This window comes from Melanostigma gelatinosum, assembly GCF_949748355.1.
Source record: "Melanostigma gelatinosum genome assembly, chromosome: 3".
Taxonomy (NCBI): Eukaryota; Metazoa; Chordata; class Actinopteri; order Perciformes; family Zoarcidae; genus Melanostigma; species Melanostigma gelatinosum.
The window spans coordinates 12078355-12097802 of NC_136636.1; the positions used below are offsets into that span (position 1 = coordinate 12078355).

At 42.2% G+C, this 19448-nt stretch overlaps 3 protein-coding genes across 3 annotated transcripts; 2 read left to right on the plus strand and 1 right to left on the minus strand.

The window, feature by feature from the left end:
* Positions 1–95: 95 nt before the first annotated feature.
* Positions 96–7796, plus strand: npepl1 (aminopeptidase like 1). Its single transcript, XM_079266191.1, has 12 exons — positions 96–308; positions 1149–1334; positions 1548–1718; positions 1841–1930; positions 2038–2119; positions 2687–2829; positions 4476–4553; positions 4645–4745; positions 4852–4975; positions 5112–5288; positions 6347–6457; positions 7495–7796. The coding sequence occupies exons 1-12, from the start codon at positions 159–161 to the stop codon at positions 7651–7653; spliced, it is 1572 nt and encodes a 523-aa protein (XP_079122317.1). The 5' UTR covers positions 96–158; the 3' UTR covers positions 7654–7796.
* Positions 7797–8727: 931 nt separating this feature from the next.
* On the plus strand, positions 8728–12713 carry ctsz (cathepsin Z). Its single transcript, XM_079295922.1, has 6 exons — positions 8728–8957; positions 9778–9941; positions 10526–10705; positions 10791–10941; positions 11138–11300; positions 11968–12713. The coding sequence occupies exons 1-6, from the start codon at positions 8833–8835 to the stop codon at positions 12091–12093; spliced, it is 909 nt and encodes a 302-aa protein (XP_079152048.1). The 5' UTR covers positions 8728–8832; the 3' UTR covers positions 12094–12713.
* A 95-nt stretch (positions 12714–12808) lies between these two features.
* Positions 12809–18936, minus strand: nelfcd (negative elongation factor complex member C/D). Its single transcript, XM_079295911.1, has 15 exons — positions 18785–18936; positions 18106–18212; positions 17849–17958; positions 17637–17746; positions 17391–17498; positions 17027–17179; positions 15939–16069; positions 15681–15846; positions 15463–15597; positions 15154–15293; positions 14522–14636; positions 14345–14440; positions 14110–14250; positions 13306–13435; positions 12809–13123 (listed from the first exon to the last, which is right to left on the minus strand). Exons 1-15 carry the CDS (start codon positions 18842–18844, stop codon positions 13089–13091), a joined length of 1737 nt encoding a protein of 578 aa, XP_079152037.1. The 5' UTR covers positions 18845–18936; the 3' UTR covers positions 12809–13088.
* Between the last annotated feature and the right edge of the window lie 512 nt (positions 18937–19448).

Consider the following 19448-nt stretch of genomic DNA (forward strand, 5'->3'; position numbering starts at 1 on the left):
TTCCTCACGGTTGCCGATAGGGGGCGATAAAGAGCGCTGATTACTTACAGCCTGACCGCCTTGTCCCCTTCCGGCTGCCGTCGCCGGTTCGGCTTCCGCCACTGAACGACAGCGGTCCATCTAATACCGATAGCTAGCTGTCTGTCCGGCTTTTGTCAATGATGGCGAACGTGGTGCTGGAGTTTAAGGCTTCTGCCGGTGACTCCGAGCCGCAGACTCGTCCTGTCCTTATCATCGGACAGCAGACCAACCTGCAGACAGCATGGAGCCAAATCAAAGGAAAACTGCAACCGGTCGTTAGCAAAGAGGTGACGTTTATATCGTGAATTAAAAAAACTATTGTTTGGTGACAGCTAATGTTAGCGCTATGCTAACGCCACTAGCGTTAAGTTAGCTAAATTAATTTAATATTAACGACACTTGAACACCATTAACGTTAGCTAGCTAGCTCACGTAAAGTAGCTCTAGCTAGGTGTATACGTTGTAGTATCTTAACTAATAGTTAATTAGCTTATCACGGCACAATGTAACGTTATTTTTTTTAACAATTGAATTGGTGACTGGAGGATTGCATTTTCTGTTTCCTGGCGTTAAAATAGTCATTGGCTATATTATTGTTTGGCTATTAGTGTAATTTAAAGTCTTAAACTGTGTGGCATCCTGTTCATGTAACTTACCCTAACTTGTTCATTAAGGTTAATCAGACTCTGCATAAATACTCTTTTCTCACGGTATCTAATGGAGCTGTAAGCAGTGTGTCATAGAGGGTCGTGTAAAGATGGCAGTCTGTCCATAAAGAGAGTCTGTGAGGTCAAGGAAAGAGCTTCTCAATATCCTCTGACAATTATTAACCAACACCATTGTTCTTCCCATGATGGTCAAAGGTCTTTGCCATACTTAAGCTGGTAATTGGTACACTGTCTGCAAACTCGGGTGAACCTTGAAAGAATCAAATTTTTAAAACTCCTCGTCACATTGTTCACTCACATTCCATCTGCATCCACACATTTGAGATGCAAACGGTTTAGCTTGATAAGTGATTTAAACGAATCTGTTAAAGCAGTTACATTTTCTGTCAATTGGAACAAGTGTTTCTGCTCTGCTCCACAGTGAATCTAAAATGTCATTTTTGTTTCATGTTTTCTCAGATCTGGCAGGCCGCTCTCAGTGCTTTGAACCCAAACCCCACGGACAGCTGCCCTCTGTACCTCAACCATGCTGTGGTGGCGGCCCTTCCCTCACGGGTCAGCAGGCACAACAGCCAGTCTTCTGCCCACTTTGTGTCCCGTCTGGTCCGTTCCTGCCTTCCTGGCGGGAACAACCGCTGCATTGTGGTCAGTATTGTAACATAATAGTTAATAGATGTGGGGCAAATTACATTTTCTATTCCACCTCCTTCAGGAGCACTTCTAGCGGCAGAACAGATGGGGCGACCATCCCTTCTATGACTCCTTCTGGAAGTCCTATGGCACTTAAATCTGGGTCATCAAGTGGAAGGACGTCTTGTGTGACCAAGTGGCTGATATGAGTGTTTCTTTCATCTCCAGATGGTGTGTGAGCGTTCAGAAGTGTTCGCGTCCTCCTGTGCCATAGCCAGAGCTTTCCCCATCTTCTCTCGCCGCTCCTCAACTTCTCGCAGGGCTGAGAAGAAACGCGTCGATGTGGAGATCGTGATTGTCGGGCAAGAGAGCAGTTCTCTTGGTGTCGCGGAACTTAAGGTCTGTGTTTATACATTTTTTCTCTTCATTTCCCTTTTTAAAACAGGGCCTTTAAGACGCTACTTAGAAATAGCATGTTTTTAAACATCTCTGTCGTGGCTGAAAGCTTTTCTTTTGTTCAGTGTCTCTCCAACGCCGCTCACGGAGTGCGGATGGCAGCTCGGATTGTGGACACGCCATGCAATGAGATGAATACAGATCACTTCCTAGATGTAAGTGAAACGATTTCTCTTTTGTAATGTTGTTGAATCTACTACAGTCACATGGTTCCAGTTATTTTGCTGCAGCTCCCTGTCACAGACCATCATTGCTGTTTCAGGAGATCAAGGCTGTTGGGAAAGAACTTGGAATAACTCCAGTGATCATTCGTGGAGAGGAGCTGAAAAAAAGAGGATTTGGAGGTAGTGTGTCTGTAGATGTCTCTCTTATGACTATGAATATTTTGACAACTCACCATTTGAATAACTGATTCAGATTTACTGTAAGTGATCTTTTTGTCACTTAAAGAGGAGAATGCAGCTCATTTAGCTTTGTTGCTCAGGATGTGTATTTTCCGGTGAGCTGCCTGTTACTGTGGCTAGATCGCTTCAATTTTGCAACAATTAACTTAAAAACTCAATATTCCGTACCTAGACACAAATTTATTTAACACTTTATTCTGGCAATTTATCTTCAGCAATCAAAAAAAGTGTACATAGACATTAATTATCTTTGCATAGATCCATCTGAAATCTCACTGTGATTTTATTACTTTCCTCAACATTTTAGTTAAAGAAGGTGTAACTTTATCCTTTATATTTAAATTATTTGTAAAATACTTATGTTGAATATTGTTTTTGAATAAAACCAAATGCCTTTTTATAGAGCGATAAGCATGTATATCCACAAACATTCACGAGACGACAAATCCTAAGATTGATCATTGGTAGTTTGGATTATTTATGTTTTCTCTCTCTGTACCCTGTCAGGTATTTATGGAGTTGGCAAGGCGGCCGAGCATCCTCCTGCATTAGCAGTCCTGAGCCACAAACCAGAGGGTGCGACCCAAACCATTGCATGGGTGGGCAAGGGCATCGTGTACGACACTGGAGGACTCAGCATCAAGGGAAAGGTACGTTTCCTCTGGACAAGTGATGGTAACTATTGTGCATCATAAAAGGTTTTGTCATGCTACTGTCTTGGGAAAATCACTGCGGCCATTTTCAACACGAATTGGTTGTTTACTCTAATGCAGCGGTTCCCAAACTTTTTAGGCCGTGCACCCCCTTCTGCATCCCGACCGGGTTCGCGCACCCCCCCCCCCCCTTAATAAAAAAAAAAAAGCAACAGAGCCCATTTACAGCCGCATAAAAATCTGCCCAATGATAGAACAGTTTGCTCGCGCGTGGCGTTAGTTTACAATATTTAGTCCGCTGTTAAATGTTGCAGTGTGAACACAAACCGAACAAAGGGGAAACTGCAACATTGTATCATATTAATCCCTGAATCAGAACAAAGCAAACAAACTGAAGGTGTGAAAACGCCCTGAAACACTGCAACAAAGTTTCAATAACTTTCAGTTACACAAGGAGTCACTTTTAAAGAGCAATCAGGATGGCGAGCACACATGCACAGGCTCAGATTATCACATTTAACTTACAATTAATGACCGACTAATGTAGCCAAGATGTCTTCGGACAAAGCATCGATGCGGCGACACAGTGTTGTTGGACACCGGGATCATGTCCAACTTGTTTGCTTCTTTCCCCCCAATCATACATTCCACCATCTCTCTGGCAGCTGGCAAGCACACGTCTTCGGCGATTGTGTGCGGTAGCCCCTTTCTCGCTATTCTGTAACCAGATATGAAGCCCGTAGTGCGTCATTTATAGACCCAACACATGAATGAGACTCCAGTTGTTTTTGGCTGTTTTGTAACTCCTCCAATTTCGATTTAAAATATGTAAGGGGCTTTTGACTTGCACTGGCATGCTTGGTGTTCAGGTGGCTCCCGTTTGACTCCCGTTTGACTCCCGTTTGACTCCCGTTTGACCCCCGTTTGACCCCCGTTTGACTCCCGTTTGACTCACCTGACAGTTTAGCATATTTGCATGAATGTTGCTGAATGCATGAAGATCGCTGTTAGCTGCACAAGCTAGGCTGGCTAGTGTGTGCGGCAGGCGGCAAGACTGCCGGAAGGAGCTCAAGTGCATTTATTAAATTGTACGTTTTTAATTTTAAATCTTACAAAGGGGATTTTTATAATTCATGTTTTTATTTTGTGAAAAATCCCACTTTTTAAATTAAAATTGATTTTTTTTTTAAATATTTAATATTATGACACCATCCGACGCCATTACACTTTTCCTCTCGCGCACCCCCTTGAGGCAGCTCGCGCACCCCCAGGGGTGCACGCACCGCACTTTGGGAATCCCTGCTCTAATGAACAGAAAGCATGAATGCAGATTTCCTGATCGCATATTTTACTGAACATTGGCGGATAACGATGTCAGTAAAACTTTATTTCACACTGTGATGGTTAAGGTAAACTGTAATCCACGGTTGACATGTGTCGACCCGTGAGGGGTGATCCGTACAGATCGACAAAACCAGTTCACTACAAACCAGCTGGTAAAGCTTTCTGACTGTAAATATGCGGGCTGCTGGGTCACTGTCCTGGTCAGTGCAGGCTAGAGGTGCAGCATTGGAGTCACATCAAAGATGAAATTACCTTCCATCACATGTAAATATGTTTTTTTCTTATTTTGTATTATCTAGACATCAATGCCAGGGATGAAGAGAGACTGTGGTGGAGCTGCGGCCATTTTGGGAGCTTTCAGTGCTACTATTAAACAGGTGAGCTTTTGGGTTATTCCTCAGCAGCTGCCACCTCTGATTCTCTGCAGAAGAGTTGTTTTAATGAGACTTCCTCCTCTCTTGGCTCCAGGGCTTTAAGGACAACCTCCATGCTGTGTTCTGCCTAGCAGAGAATGCAGTTGGGCCCACAGCCACACGACCTGATGATATCCACACTCTCTACTCTGGAAAGTGAGTCGCTCTCTTTGATGATGACGATGATGATAAATCAACAGGAATGATTGTGGCCAGCTGATATAAAAAGCATTTGTCATTCGTGTGTTTTTATAATCTGAAGGACTGTGGAGATCAACAACACTGATGCAGAGGGCCGGCTGGTGCTGGCTGATGGAGTGGTGTACGCCAGCAAAGACCTGTCGGCTGATATTATTCTGGACATGGCCACACTGACGGGGGCACAGGTGGGTGACAGCCACTGACGGACTGTTGTAATATCTGTCAACACAGCCCGTAAAGGGACCAGAACCAACTACAAATGTAGTCTTCTAACAGGTATTGTCTCTGTATCTAAAACGTCTTCTTGTGTCTGTTGTCCAGGGGATCTCCACGGGGAAGTACCACGCAGCAGTGATGACCAACAATGAGCAGTGGGAGGTTGCATGTGTGCGCGCCGGCCGCAGCAGCGGAGATCTGGCTCACCCTCTGGTCTACTGCCCCGAGATGCACTTCAGCGAGTTCACCTCGGCCATGGCTGACATGAAGAACTCTGTGGCAGTAAGTGACGAACTACAAGTTCATCCAAACCAAATGCTTAAACGAGGCCTGCTTGATGTGAGGACAATCTGCGATATTGTTGACTATGACAACATGACTTGAAGCGTCAGCTTGATTGTCCTTTGAATTCAGAACCCGATTGGGTATTAATATTTTATATATAACTAGGATAAATGTTTCTAGAGTAGAAGCACTAATGTTTACATTAGCAAAGTCACTGTATAAACTCATTATTTCACTGGGAAAAAATCAAAAATATTCATAAAATAAAGCATATTCCTAACATCACAATATTGTTTGACGATGAGAAAGAATAAAGAACACATATCGATGAGTTTCAGTCCCCCTACCACTGGTAGAGAGGGGAGGGGCTACTTGTTCTCAGCCAGCTGATAAGTCTACAAGAATTTTAAGATGTGTGCAAACTAAGCTGAACTACGACAGTTAGACGACATATAGACAGCTGTGGTTTCAACTTGTGTAGCCGAGGGTTACACTGCACCTCTTCTTTATGATGGTAATAATAACATGAAGGCTCCTTTTAGTCTGCATTTAGAAGGCAACAACTTTATTACTCCAACCTTGTCAACAACAGCACATCACTGCTTCATTCCTTCCGTTGCACCCTTCACTATAAAAGAGGCGACTCATCAGAATAGCTTACTGTTGCTTAAAACAATTCGCTAATAGCCAAGCTAACGGGCCGTACTAGAGGTGGATGAGAGACTGGACTGAGCAGATTCAAATATAGTTTTTCTTCACGTTTATGCTTGTTGAGAAATGCTTCAGAGTGATAATTAATACTACGGTATTTTGCCCCCGGGCCTGTTTAATCCCACATTTCGGTAAACATCTATAAAAAAAAAAATTTTTATTCATCATGTGTTGATATCGCAATGATGAAGATTAAATTCTTTGTTCAGCCCTACTTTACTGACACTTGTTTTTTTTTTTTCATTTTCCGATTGATTTATTGTAATTGTAGTTCCGTGTACCTGCGTCTCCCTTATCTTGTGCTCGAGTTGCTGAGGTTCGTCATCCTTTTCTTGTTTCTGCAGGACCGGGAGAACGCCCAGAGCTCCTGTGCCGGCCTCTTTATTGGTTCCCACCTGGGCTTTGATTGGCCGGGTGTCTGGGTCCATGTTGACATCGCCTCTCCTGTCCATGCTGTGAGTAACCAGGGGTTTGGTGTTTCTGACGGATATTGTGCAATCAGTTAGTGCTCCGATTTTTACCCTCAAATCACATCATGATCATAACTTAATGTTATATACTATACGTTGTACAGCCCCTTTCATACAAGAAATGCAGCAGAAAGGTCTACAATAAAGGAAAATAGAGTTATGTGCCCTCGCTACCAATCGACTGTTAGATCTCTGAGGTTCTAGATAAACGCAACAGAACCTACTGTTTCCGATGGCCACAGACTCACCACCCGTCTTGATTACACCCAAATAAGCATTTTTCTTTTTTAGCGTCTTCTCAAAGGTGTAAAGTCACTGAAGGTTAACAAACGCACCTTACGTCTTATTGTCTCAAATCGAAGGAGTATAACTTAACACACAATAAGGACCGCGTTGACTATTACCAGAGACTCGTGAGCTGAAAGAAGAGTCGGCAGAATGTGTTAGGAAGTTGGCAACAACACCGCTATGAAGCCTAACATCCCATTTTGTTTTGACTAAAGCTCATGTAGATCATTAAAGGATCGGTCCACCGTGTTTCTAGTTGGTCTGATGAGAATAATCAGGTGCCAACATGAACACTAAAACAGGTTTTTCTTGCTGTACATTCTCCTGTTCATACTCGGCATTTAAAAGATCTGTTTTTATTGTAAGTGATGCAGAATAAACTCCACAATATTTGCTCTGTGCAGAAAAGTATTCAAAAGTCTAGACTGTTTGTACAGAAACCAGCTGTTGAGGAATAAATATAGAAACCTCAACTTCCTCGTTCGTTTATGAAACCTCGTCACTGCCTTTTGAAGAAGGAAAAAGCAGCGCGACTGCTACTCATTACACCTCATGTATACTTATAAATCACAGAGATGATTCAACAACTTCCCTGTAGTAACACTTTGGAGGATTGGGTTGTAGAACAAACGTCGTCTCATGTTTCATTCGTTCTGAATGATTACTTTAAAAGATAACTGCAGGGTAAGTTTACAGCAATGCTTGAATCTGACCCGTGTGCTTTGTCTGTGCAGGGAGAGCGTGCCACAGGCTTTGGCGTTGCTTTGCTGATGGCCCTGTTTGGTCAGGCATCGGACGACTCCATGCTGAACCAGGTGTCTCCTCTGGGCGCAGCCACCAACACGTCTGAAGACCAGATGGAGCGTGACTGCAAGAGGCGAAGACTGGTGTAGAACATACCAACGGTTTACTTCCCAACACTGACCACTCCGCTGCCAGACCGTTGAAGAAAGTGCTCGTCCAGTTCGTTCAAACATTTTAAACTGTGATCCAACTTCCTGTGTTTGATAAATGTTACTGAATAAATCGGTCAATCATGAGAGAACCAGGTGTGTTGTGTTTTTATGAAAAGCTAGTTTTCTTTTTTTGGTAACCACTGCGCTCTGTATTTACACTGCGTATAGTGTTATCTCTGGACCAAACTGAAGAGCTTACTGCGGGGTTTTTTTCACATTGGCGGCAGATGAGTAATTGACAATGCCACATGTGCTTTGTCAGCACAAAATGCACATACAAGATGTCGACTAAGTTCAAGTAGTAGACAGATTACAGCTTACGTATGATGTTATTCCACCCTTGTGACAATCTTGTCCTTTTTTAACAAAGGCGGTGTTATCTGACCTGAGGGCTGCAGAGTAGCTTTTTGGAGATGTCTGCTGAGAGACGCAGTTAAAAGTTCAGGGAAAAGCATTTAAGTGGACCTTAAATTCTGACATTTTTTGTATCTGTTTCCTAGGTCAAGAATGAACTACGGTCACTAACAGTTGTATTGCAGGCACCTACATAATGACTATTATGGTTTTTTTTGGACTGGTTGAAATGTTACTATCGGGGATTAAAACCTTTATAACGGCTTATCACACAAGAACAGTTGTAACGGTGATAAGGGCCACAGTTCATTAACAGTACTCATGTGACACTGATGGTTCACTCAAACTGCAGTGGCTTTGCAACACATTACAAGACAATATGTTGTATTGGATTTTATGAGTATTTTCCGTTTTCATTATTCTGGTCCCCATTCTTTAAATGTGTTATGGGCGTCAGTTGTTTTTATTAATTAATTTAAAAAAAAGTCTTGTGGAGAAAAGAATCTTTCAAAATTCCAAGTCAAAGTACATTTGATTTGATTGCCTTTACAGGACAGATTGTCTTTGTGTGTCCTCTTCACTGAGGGATGTACATGTGACTTCCCTATAAACATGTGATTTACTGGTCACATGACTTTATCGCCACTGACTCTACCCGTAGAATCACCAGTGATCAGGCTGCCTCTGCTACCGACAGACCCTCCTCTCCTCGTTACTTAGTTTAGTAAATCAAGGTTTAAAGCCTGCTCGGTGTTATTAAAGATGTCTCCAACGGCTTTACTGGTCCTGTTTTCGGTCGTACTGTCCGGTGTGAGTGCCGGTGTGTTTTTCAACCAGAAGCAGGCGTGTTACGTCCGCACACCGAAACGAAACTATTTCGGACTGAAGTAAGTAAACATGGTTGTGTTTTTAAAAGATAAGGTTAAGAAGAATCAACTGGTTAGCTCCGGGAAAAGTCTGTTTTATCTAACAGTTAGCGAGCTAGTTAGCTGTAGATCGCCGTTAACGTCAGTCGATCAAGTAACTGGAGTTAAAGAGTTTAGGTTTAGCGTTTATTACATTGTTGTATCTGTTAAGACTTCTGGTTAAACGGAACGATATAGTTACGCCTTCAGGATTGTCTTGTTATTACTGTATAAATCACGTTATTACTCTCTCTAAATCACGTTATTGAGTGAACTAACTTAGTTCGTTTGAGGAAACAGGTACATTCCCCACAGCAATGAATACTGACTCATTGTTATAAAGACTGCATTGGTAAAAAGATACAAAGCACAATATATCACATTAAATGTTAACTAATAGATTGTGTTTTTTTGTGCAGTTGATATCCCAACATGCTGTTTTAAAGCTATTCAGTTTTGTACATGATCAGTGCGTCAAATGGTGAAGAATACTAAAGTTTTCAAGATAAATATCAGGATTGGCTTTGGATTTTAATGTTTATATTTCTAAAGTATAGTACAGTATAGATTTAAAAATCTGTTTCTGAAATATAATTTAGAGCTAAAATGATTAGTCGATGAAAAAGTATCTGCACCTATTGTGATAATCAAACTAACGCAGTGTCTTTTTTTTAAAGCATACATGTTAATACTTTTATTATTCCAATCCAGACCGAAGACATTTTTTAAATCATTTAAATAAACCAGCATTGGGTGTGTTGCTGCTTCAGAACTAATGTACGTATCACCTGTCTGTCCACAGGACCGCTCCTCGTCCTCATGAGTATTTAAACATCTCTGAATTGCCCAAATCCTGGGACTGGAGGAACATCAATGGCACCAACTTTGTGAGCACGACCCGCAACCAGCACATCCCCCAGTACTGCGGCTCCTGCTGGGCCCATGGCAGCACGAGTGCGATGGCAGGTGTGAATCAGCATTCCTGTTGGGGACGAATAAACATGTGATCATTGTGGTTTGGTGACTGTGTAGAACCGCAGGTGCTCACATGACTCTTCACACAGATTTTATTTTAGAGGATTGGAGTTCCGCTTTCACTTTGCACAGAAATGAGAACTAAGTCGTCGAGGTGTCTTTATGTCTCAGCACCGGCTGCAGTCGTGGGTGGAGGGTTTTTCTTCAAATTTGGCACAAACGTCCACTTGCACTTAACGATGGACTGATTTTGGTGTTCTCAGGAATGCCTTTTATGTCATAAAAGAGTGCTAGTGAAGAAAGTCATAAAGAACTTCAAAATAAGTCTTAGTATAGTATGCCAAAAACACTTGTCGCTTGTATAGTATGGCATAGAAAACGTCATTAAAAGTCATAATGTAATATAACATACATTAGAGTATGCCATAACATGTTATGAATAAATCACATTATAGTGTCGTAAAAAGTAAAGTATGTGATGGTATAATGCCATACAAATCACAATAAAGTCATGGAAATGTCATCACACAGTATGCCATTAAAAAAATGAAGCTCTGGGTTTCCTCTCTCTCCAGATCGCATCAACATTAAGAGAAAGGGAGCGTGGCCATCGGCCTATCTCTCTGTCCAGAATGTGATCGACTGCGGTGAAGCCGGCAGTTGCCAAGGAGGAGATCACAGCGGAGTTTGGGAGTACGCCAACACACACGGGATCCCAGACGAGACCTGCAACAACTACCAGGCTATAGACCAGAGTAGGTGTCCTTCAGTGCACACAGTCATGGTTACGATCACTTACCGTGTCTCATTCTGTGATACGTTCTGTGTCCCTCTCCAAAGAATGCGATACTTTCAATCAATGTGGCACCTGCACCACCTTTGGAGTGTGCAACATTGTGAAGAACTACACCCTGTGGAAAGTGGGAGATTTCGGATCTGTGAGCGGGAGGGAAAAGATGATGGCAGAGATCTACGCTAGAGGACCAATCAGGTTTGCACCTTTTTTTACTTGTAGAGCAGCAGTAGGCAGCCGCTCTGGTACTTATTTGTTAGGCTGCTGTGGAACATTTGATGAATCGTATATATATCCACATCTTCATTCCACAGCAGCGCTGCACTTTCTGATTTCACTAATTGTTTCACCTTCACCCAGAGGTGAGTAATCTGTGATGTTTTGTTTTCTCCAGCTGTGGGATTATGGCCACAGACAAGCTGGATGCCTACACCGGAGGCGTCTATTCTGAATATCAGGAGGAACCTTTCATCAATCATATTGTGTCAGTGGCAGGATGGGGCATGGAGAACGGAGATGAATACTGGATTGTACGCAATTCCTGGGGAGAGCCATGGGTAAGTCTTTATCAAACAGAGAACTTAGCGATGGCTGTCGGCTCTATAGTCAAAATAAATACCCTGCTTCCTGAACAATAATATTGTAATTCCCTAAGTAAGAGGGGACATCTTCAAATTCATTGTTGTTCAACGAACAGTCCCAAAACCCAGTTATTTAACTTACGATCATATAAAACAAAGACAACCAGCAAATCAACAATGTACCCATCAAGCTATCGGAGCTACGATAGCATAGATCCCTCACTGCCACTAATTGCACTCCCTGAATGAATATTATCTACTTTTCTTTAAATCACAGAAAATCAATTTCAAAGAGAAGCTACTTTAATGCCAGTTAATGATATGCTAACTCTGCTCATGTTAGCTCCCCGGGTTTTTACGCAGAAACGTAGATCTTCTTCATTAAAATGTTAAACGCTGGTTCACTGAACCATAAAACCAGCCTGAAGACGATTGCTGGGCGTCGATGTAGCAGAGCCATGAAGTGGTCAGCGCTGGCAGATAATCTGCTGATTGGCCGGTCTGCATTCGAAGGGCGGGACATAAAGAAGGGTCAATTGAGAAGCTGGATCTAGGGAACGTTTGGCTTTTTGGCTTGAAAAATGACTACAATGATTGATCGTTCATCACAATAGTTGTTGATTAATTTCCCCCATTCCTCCAGGGTGAGAAGGGATGGCTCAGGATTGTGACCAGCGCCTACAAAGGAGGAAGTGGAAGCACATACAACCTGGCATTGGAGGAGGACTGCATGTACGGAGACCCAGTGGTCCCCAAGGCCTACCTGTAGAGAGCAGCACCCACAGCGTCAGAAGACACTCTTCCTGTCTCGGGCAGAGAGACACTTTCTCTTTGTAAAAATGTTTTAAAGGGAATACGATTTTCTTCTCTCAGAGATCTATTTTTTACACTTTAAAAAAAAAAGAGTAAAATCAGACCTGCTCCAATCAATGCAAATATTCAGCTTTTTGTAGAACACGTTTTTCAATGCAAACTGACTCAGCCAAAGAAGAGTTTATGATTAGTCCTACACTGCTGTGACACTGACTGTCTTCAGTGTGTGGTGTTTATTGTGTTGACAGTATTGAACCACACCGTTAGGAAAAATACATAAACTTTAAATTGTGCCTTACATGCACTGGCAGCCGAATACAAACTGTTATTTCCTTTTTGTGTTCACACTCATCTACACATCAGACATTCTGGAAAAATTGCAATCTTTGTTTTGTTGTTTTAAATTGTGTCCATAAACACAACACTTAAAAGTGATGCTCCACACACAACCTGTCCTTTGAGTACGAATCACTCCGTCTGTAGGCGGGAAACATCCTGTGCAAAGCTTCCTATGGTGACATGATTGTGTAGTTTACTGTATCTATGTGCCTGTCGTATTTACTGTCAAAATTCAACGAACTACCGTAGGTCTGTGCAGAAAACTTGGCTCTTTCTTAGTGACGTTAATGATAAAAATCCAATAAAAAAGCCATTTTACAAATGCAAGAAAGCACATATTCAGGTTTTTATTTAAAAACCACTTGAACCAACATAAAAATATAGAAAGTCAAATATACAGGTGAAAAAAAGAAAACGTTTAGCTGCATCTTCTTCATCCGGTCCGTCTACTTACTGAACTTCTGCCCGTTTTGTTGCCTCGATAGAAACAAATCGTTCACTCGGTCAGACTGAACAGTCCCGAGCTGTGTGCTCCAACATCAGAGCGTTTGGTGATCACAGATCTTCTTCCTCCGCTGGGTCTTCCTGGTACAATCTCCAACATTTACACTGTCAATTTATCATGATGAAGTTTGACTTGCAATGAGCTGAAAAAACAGAGAATTAATTACAGACATGAACATGTTTCTAAAGGAAGTTTACAAATTACAAAAACGTGACAACACGTAACTTTTAAACAGTATATAGTTGGTTTTACTGACCGGACTTTTAGATATCTCTCTCCAGTAAGTCATGATTGTACCGACTCAAATAGAAGCGCGTCACTCACCAATGAACTCTGCTACAGGGTCATGCTCTCCCTCTGTGCGGATTGTTCCTGCGATGCTGTCGTTCTCCAGGATGGGCAAGAAGAGCTGAACGAAGTCTGATGTGTAGGGAGGAGCGATCACATCCAGCACCTAAAGAGAGCAATATTTAGGTTCAATCAGTTTGTTACAAGTTACAAATGATTTAGGATGGTGTTAAAGGTCCGTTTATGTCAGCAGTCTTTACAAAAAAAAAAAAATGTAGTAAAACATTCACATTTTCAATCATGATCACCTGACTAACATTAAGACGGCAATGAGTCTTTTGGCCACTTGGGAACAGCAGAAATAAGTTGAGAACACACCGTTGACTTAGCTTTCAAGTTAATATCGTGAACTTGCTTATTTGCAATTGATTATTCTTTTGGAGTGAATTAATGATGAATTTAAGACCAGTATTTACTCTGTTTGAGCTGTTTCTGCCAACTGAAGGAAATATCTGGCTCTTCAGCTGCTAAACGCTCTGATGGCTACCAGCTAATTGCTAACTTTAAGGTGTTTAAATTTAATGTCTCAACTTATTATATATTATTCACGTGAGGATGAGCAATACCCACTGAAATCAAAGTCTCTTAGATTGATGAAACTTTGTTCAAGACCATCCTAGGGCCTTGTGTGTATACAACATAGTCTGATACCGGCAGGCACCCTGTAACTTCTGTGATTGCGGGAAAAAACTCAGTTATACACTGTGCGTAAACCAGAGTTCACTTCGTTTGCCACGTTTTATCTCATGACCACTAATCAAGATCAGAAGGAGCAGTTACCTCAGTGACAAAATATCTAATGAGGGAGATGTCCGTGTTGAGTTTCTCCAGACACTTGCGAATGTACCCGACTACCGGCAGGACGTAGCCACGGCTCAGCAGATGAACCATCCGATCCAGCAGAGTCTTCTTCAACTCCAGCTGAGGGGGAAATGAGAGCAACGCGCCGTCAGCGGACAGGTTGCAACATACTGAACACACTGAAATAAGAAGCGTTACAGTGACACAAACAGACCTGCTCCATGACGTCCAGCTGAGAGTGCTCCGTCTCAAAAAGCTTGATGAGCAGCTGGAGGACCTGCGGGTGCAGCAGCTGGTGACACGTACAGATCTGTGCGGAGGAAGCATTCATTTTCAATTCAACTGCCGTCTTAAAGACTGGATATGTGAAGTGTAATCTGAAATGTTGTACCTCGTCCAGCAGAGCTAAATGTACTGGAGTGTGGTCTGTCTGCAGCTGGAAGTAGCGCGGCTCAGACACCGTCCAATCCACCCATTTCAAAACCCCCATAGCGACGACTGGGAACCTGAATCCAAACAAACAAGAAGTCAGAAGTGAGAAGGGCAGGATGTCGAACCTCAATTAGTCTTTAGAACAACTTAAACGTGTCAGCGGTCACTGAGTGCATTATCGTTATTTTTCAAAAAGCTCATGTATTTCCCAATTTAAATCACACAGAATTAATTTAGTATTATTTTGATCTTCTACAGCTGATCGACAAAATAAGTTTGTTTGCAAAGATTACAGAAATCTTCACTACATTCCCTCCCAGATGTGGAGTGTCAAGTTACATCAATCTTATATTTCCAAGTCGGATCAGCTGGTTATTCCATGAACTTCAATTTCATTATTTATTTTCCCCTAGTATTGACAATACTTGATTGACAATCCCATCCGAATGTTTGAATTTCTGTTTTGCCTTTTACAACCACCAACAAGGCCACCATTGTGAACATGTTTCTCCTCACATAGAACACATCCCTCTCTTAAAACAACAACATGTTGAAGGCTTTTGAGGAACGAGATCTCGGCCGTCTCCTCACCGGATGCACTGGTACAAAGTGCCGAGTTCAGCCACCAGCTCGGTGGCTCCTTTGTTCTCGTTGCAGCACAGGTTGTGCACAGTCTCTATGGCCTTGGACGTCGACTTCAGCTCGTCCTTATTGATGTTGACTCGCTTGTTCTGGGGTTGAACAGAAAGAAACGGGTAAAGAAGGTGAAACCAGGAGCTATAAAGAAACCACCAAAGTAGTTCACAATAAGTTATTATTTTAGCCGGTTAATCTAAATCAAACAACTGAAATCTGCCATGAGTGTTTTGTGTCTGCGGACGCTTCAGCTTCTCTCTGTACCTTTTTCCACGTTTCAACCACACTGGCAGCGTAGGCCAGGATGTGAATGTACTTGTGTTTGTGGTCTTGATTTATCTTTGATCCCGGCTTAAACAGCGACTGCATGAACAAGTCCAGAAAGGCCGGCACTCGGATCTAAAGACGAGAAAGACACATGTTTCAGCACCTTAACAGACATGCAGTGGATACAAACGGGGTCAAAGATGCTCCGTCCTCACCAGCTCCACAGGAGGCGGGTCCATGCTGCTGAACATCTTGAACAGAACTGTGATATCTGCCGGATTCAGGGCTCCTTTAGACAACATGGCCCCCAGCGCCTGGCAGGCTCGAGGGTAGGCTGCTGCTGTGCCGAGCGCGAGCGTTATCTGACTGGCATCGTGACCTCTGTGATACAAACCACAAACACAGTAGTGACGTCATCCACATGTGATTGATCTTCATGGTGAGATTCTGGTGGAAAAAAAGGACAAAGTTACCTCTCGTGTGCGGACTTCTGCACCTCCTGGCCGATCCTTCGAATAGCTGAGCCGCCTTGTTCCTCCTGAGAGAGGATGGACATCATCGCCTGGAAGAAGAGGTAGGTGTGCTCGCCGTGACACACCATCTTCTACGGGAGAGGACAAAGAGCGTCACATGTCGCAAACGGAGGAACAGAAAATCACATTTACTGACTTTTACGCAGGAGGTAAATAATCAAGAAAAATAATAATTGTTTCATCTATAAAATGTCTCAAGAAAGGTGAATGATATCAAAGAGAAAAGCCACGAAGCCTTACATTTCAGAAGTGCGATCAGTAAATGTTTGTAATGTAATGTAATAAAAAAAATCAACTATCTGAATAGTTGATATGGAGAATAATCGTTTGATCATCTCAGCACTACAATCAGTTATTAAATATCAATCACGTCAGGGTTCAACGTTCATGTTGCCTAAAGTAAATTTTCACTTGTCTTATTGAAATGGTTTGATTTATTCGTGGTTATAAAATAACTACTGTATGTAAATTGTCACGTTTGATCGCTACATGGATCTGGAGTTTCGCCCCCATCCTCTTACTCCACACAACTAAACGCCTGTTTTCAGGATAACTGAAACATTCGCTTGTGATTCAGCTCATAAACTTTGTCTTCACCCCACTGTCTCACAAGAGCCCTGTTGGTTCTGCGCATGTGAAACTCTCAACAGAGAGGAGAAGGAAGCCAGACGGCTGACTCCTCAGCTACTTCCATCATCAACGGCGTGTTTACTTCTTTTTTCATTTGGCAAGAAAGTTGCTAGATTTACAGGCGCAAAGCGGCTTTTTATTTACCCCGAACAATCCTTACTGTTAATCCCTACGATGTAATGAAAGAACTACAAGGTACTTAAATACATTATACAGTATACTCTATGTGTCAGCCCAGTGATAGCCTGGCAACTTGTCCAGGATATACTCTGCACAATGTCAGCAGGGATCGGCTCCAGCCCCCCACTACTCTGAAGAGGATTCATTAACCATGATGCTATGAAATATTATAAAAGGTGTCATCTTCATTTATTTTTCAGAGAAGCTAACAGGCTTACTGCAAATTCTGGCAGGTTCTTCTCCAGGTTTTCTTCTCCTCCATCCAGCAGCGTGGCTAAAGACGTCCTCAATACTCGGGAGAAAACCTCCAGCTGCTGACACGCTGTGGACACACTGGTGATCTCCCCCTGATACCCTGCGTCTGAAATGAGCTAAACACACACAAAGTAAATGTGACATGACCCACACACACACACACACACACACACAGACTCTTCTATTACATTAGATTTCATCTTTTGAGGCATTAGAACGCAGAAAGTGGAAAAAGCAAGCAAGTGCTCAACTTTACAAAACATAAAAGAAACAAATATTTTAGTAGATTTAATTGAAATACTACTACTACTACTGTTACTACTGCACCTTTACAGTGAAGTTGAGCATCAGGCAGTCTGGGTGAGCCTCTGCCAGCTTATAGAAAAGATCTCTCCACGTAGTGTGCGCTATCATCTGCTCGAGCCAAGCAGGAGTCTGAAAACACAAGAGACGGGATTGGTTTGGTTTCACTTCTATGTAACCATGACAAATACATATTTTTGCACAAGATGTTTAAGATTTGTGATCACTTGTACTTTGTAAAAATTACAACCCAGTGTTGAGAAATCTCACCTCTCCCTCAACAGTGAAAATGGAATCAGCTTTTTGGGGGTCAAAGTGTTTTATCAGGAGACTTTTGAGGTGATTTTCTACTCGCTCTTGGACCTGAGCAGGCTCTACACCTGCAGTCAAAACACAGAAATGACAGATTAATGAACGGTCACCAACAGGCTTGGATTCCACGCTAATGAAAACAATGCAGGATCCTGTAGTTTTCGACCCACCCATCTGGATGAGCCACTCTGCCAGCAGATTGACAGTCTGAGCCACAGCAGAGTAGTTTTCAGAGAGAAGCTGGATGACGTGTTCTGGAGAGCCACCCGATAGGAAATACCTGTGAGGAAAACATGGTTTCTATCATCAAATTCTCAGTAGGTCTTTAGGATTCAAAACACTAGTCATCCTGTACAGTTTTCCGTTACTTTGCCTTCTCGTTCTCATTTTAAAATGCTGTTTGTGTAAGAGGCAGGTAGGTGCTTACGTTTTAAGGGTGTTGAAGATAGCAGGCTCCATGATGTAATCCCTGCTGGAGAACTTCTGAAAACAATCTTCCTGGATTTTCCCATCATTTTCCCCTTCCACATAATCCTGCACACAGGAACATTGAAACATGAGTTTATGCTTCTATAATGGCTCATCTGTCTTTACTATGTAATCTCCACACTGTTGGATTTATGTGACTGATTGAGCAGGAACAGATTTGAAACACACTAACATGTAGATGAAAGCTCTGCGTTACAGCTCAATAACTTAGTTAAACTTTACTAAACGTATACAACAAATACTCTATGGGGTCCTTCTCTATGTCCTTTCTAGTTGAATGCATTTGTGTTACATAAACTGTCTCATTTGGCTTCTGCAGCAGACCTTCGGAGGTTTACCAGAACAACCTACCTAATGTTACGCCATTATTATGGCTTAAATGGTAGCGTTGTTTTCAAGTGAGCTGAGTAACCGTTAACGTGCAACTTTAACTTCGATGTCCACTAGCTGTGACATTGGTTAGCCGGCTAACGGAGCCGCTAAACTGCTATTTTATCAGTGCAGCTTAGCTGTAGCATTGTCACAACAACAAACCAGCAGTGTGTGGCTGCCGTTAAGCTAATGCTGCTTAGCTAGCTAACTAACGGGCCACTCCGAACAGCAACAAGTCATCTCACCGCGGGACCTTCCCCCGTGCCTTCCCAGTCTCCACCGCCGCTGTAATAGTCCTCGTCCATGGTGACGGGAGAGAAGTAGCGTTTAACTAGCTGCAACAACACCACTGTACGTTTTAAATCTTGACGTGACTTTGTTTTACCACTGAGCAGCTAGCTTATTTAGCTAACAACAGGAGGAAAATGGCGAGTCGGTGAGTATCAGGCCACGCCTACCGATTTGATAGCATTGGTGTCAATGCCCTGAGTTTAGCCTGTCAGGCAACTATCCGCTACTGTGAATGAGTCGAACCTCTAAATATTTAACAAAACACAAACAGAGCAACAATTTAACCAAACATTATGAATTATAAATTAATCAATTCACTTATTTTTATGTGAGTAACTTGAAACCTGATGGTAAAAATGACAGGTCTAAAGACTTTTAAAATATAAGTAGATGTAAACTATTAATCAGGAACCACAGTTTAAAAAGATACATGTATGTAGTCATCAATATTAGTATTGATAGTATTCTATTTCATTATGAGTGTGTTGTCGAAAATATTTTATAAAATCTTGTTCCTTAATTGTATTCACTGACATTCATTTCTCCATACACAATTGTTACCTACTTATGTTTTGAGGTCCTAACATTTTAAATTGATCAAATCAACCCACCAAAATC

Coding starts and splice junctions, on each gene's coding strand:
- npepl1 (XM_079266191.1), top strand. CDS start 159: ATGATGGCGAACGTGGTGCTGGAGTTTAAGGCTTCTGCCGGTGACTCC. Junction 1,335..1,547: donor GGAACAACCGCTGCATTGTG/GTCAGTATTGTA, acceptor TTTCATCTCCAG/ATGGTGTGTGAGCGTTCAGA. Junction 1,719..1,840: donor TTGGTGTCGCGGAACTTAAG/GTCTGTGTTTAT, acceptor TCTTTTGTTCAG/TGTCTCTCCAACGCCGCTCA.
- ctsz (XM_079295922.1), top strand. CDS start 8,833: ATGTCTCCAACGGCTTTACTGGTCCTGTTTTCGGTCGTACTGTCCGGT. Junction 8,958..9,777: donor CGAAACTATTTCGGACTGAA/GTAAGTAAACAT, acceptor GTCTGTCCACAG/GACCGCTCCTCGTCCTCATG. Junction 9,942..10,525: donor CAGCACGAGTGCGATGGCAG/GTGTGAATCAGC, acceptor CTCTCTCTCCAG/ATCGCATCAACATTAAGAGA.
- nelfcd (XM_079295911.1), bottom strand. CDS start 18,844: ATGGACGAGGACTATTACAGCGGCGGTGGAGACTGGGAAGGCACGGGG. Junction 17,959..18,105: donor ATCTTCAACACCCTTAAAAC/GTAAGCACCTAC, acceptor TTTTCCTCACAG/GTATTTCCTATCGGGTGGCT. Junction 14,637..15,153: donor ACTTTGTACCAGTGCATCCG/GTGAGGAGACGG, acceptor GTTTGGATTCAG/GTTCCCAGTCGTCGCTATGG.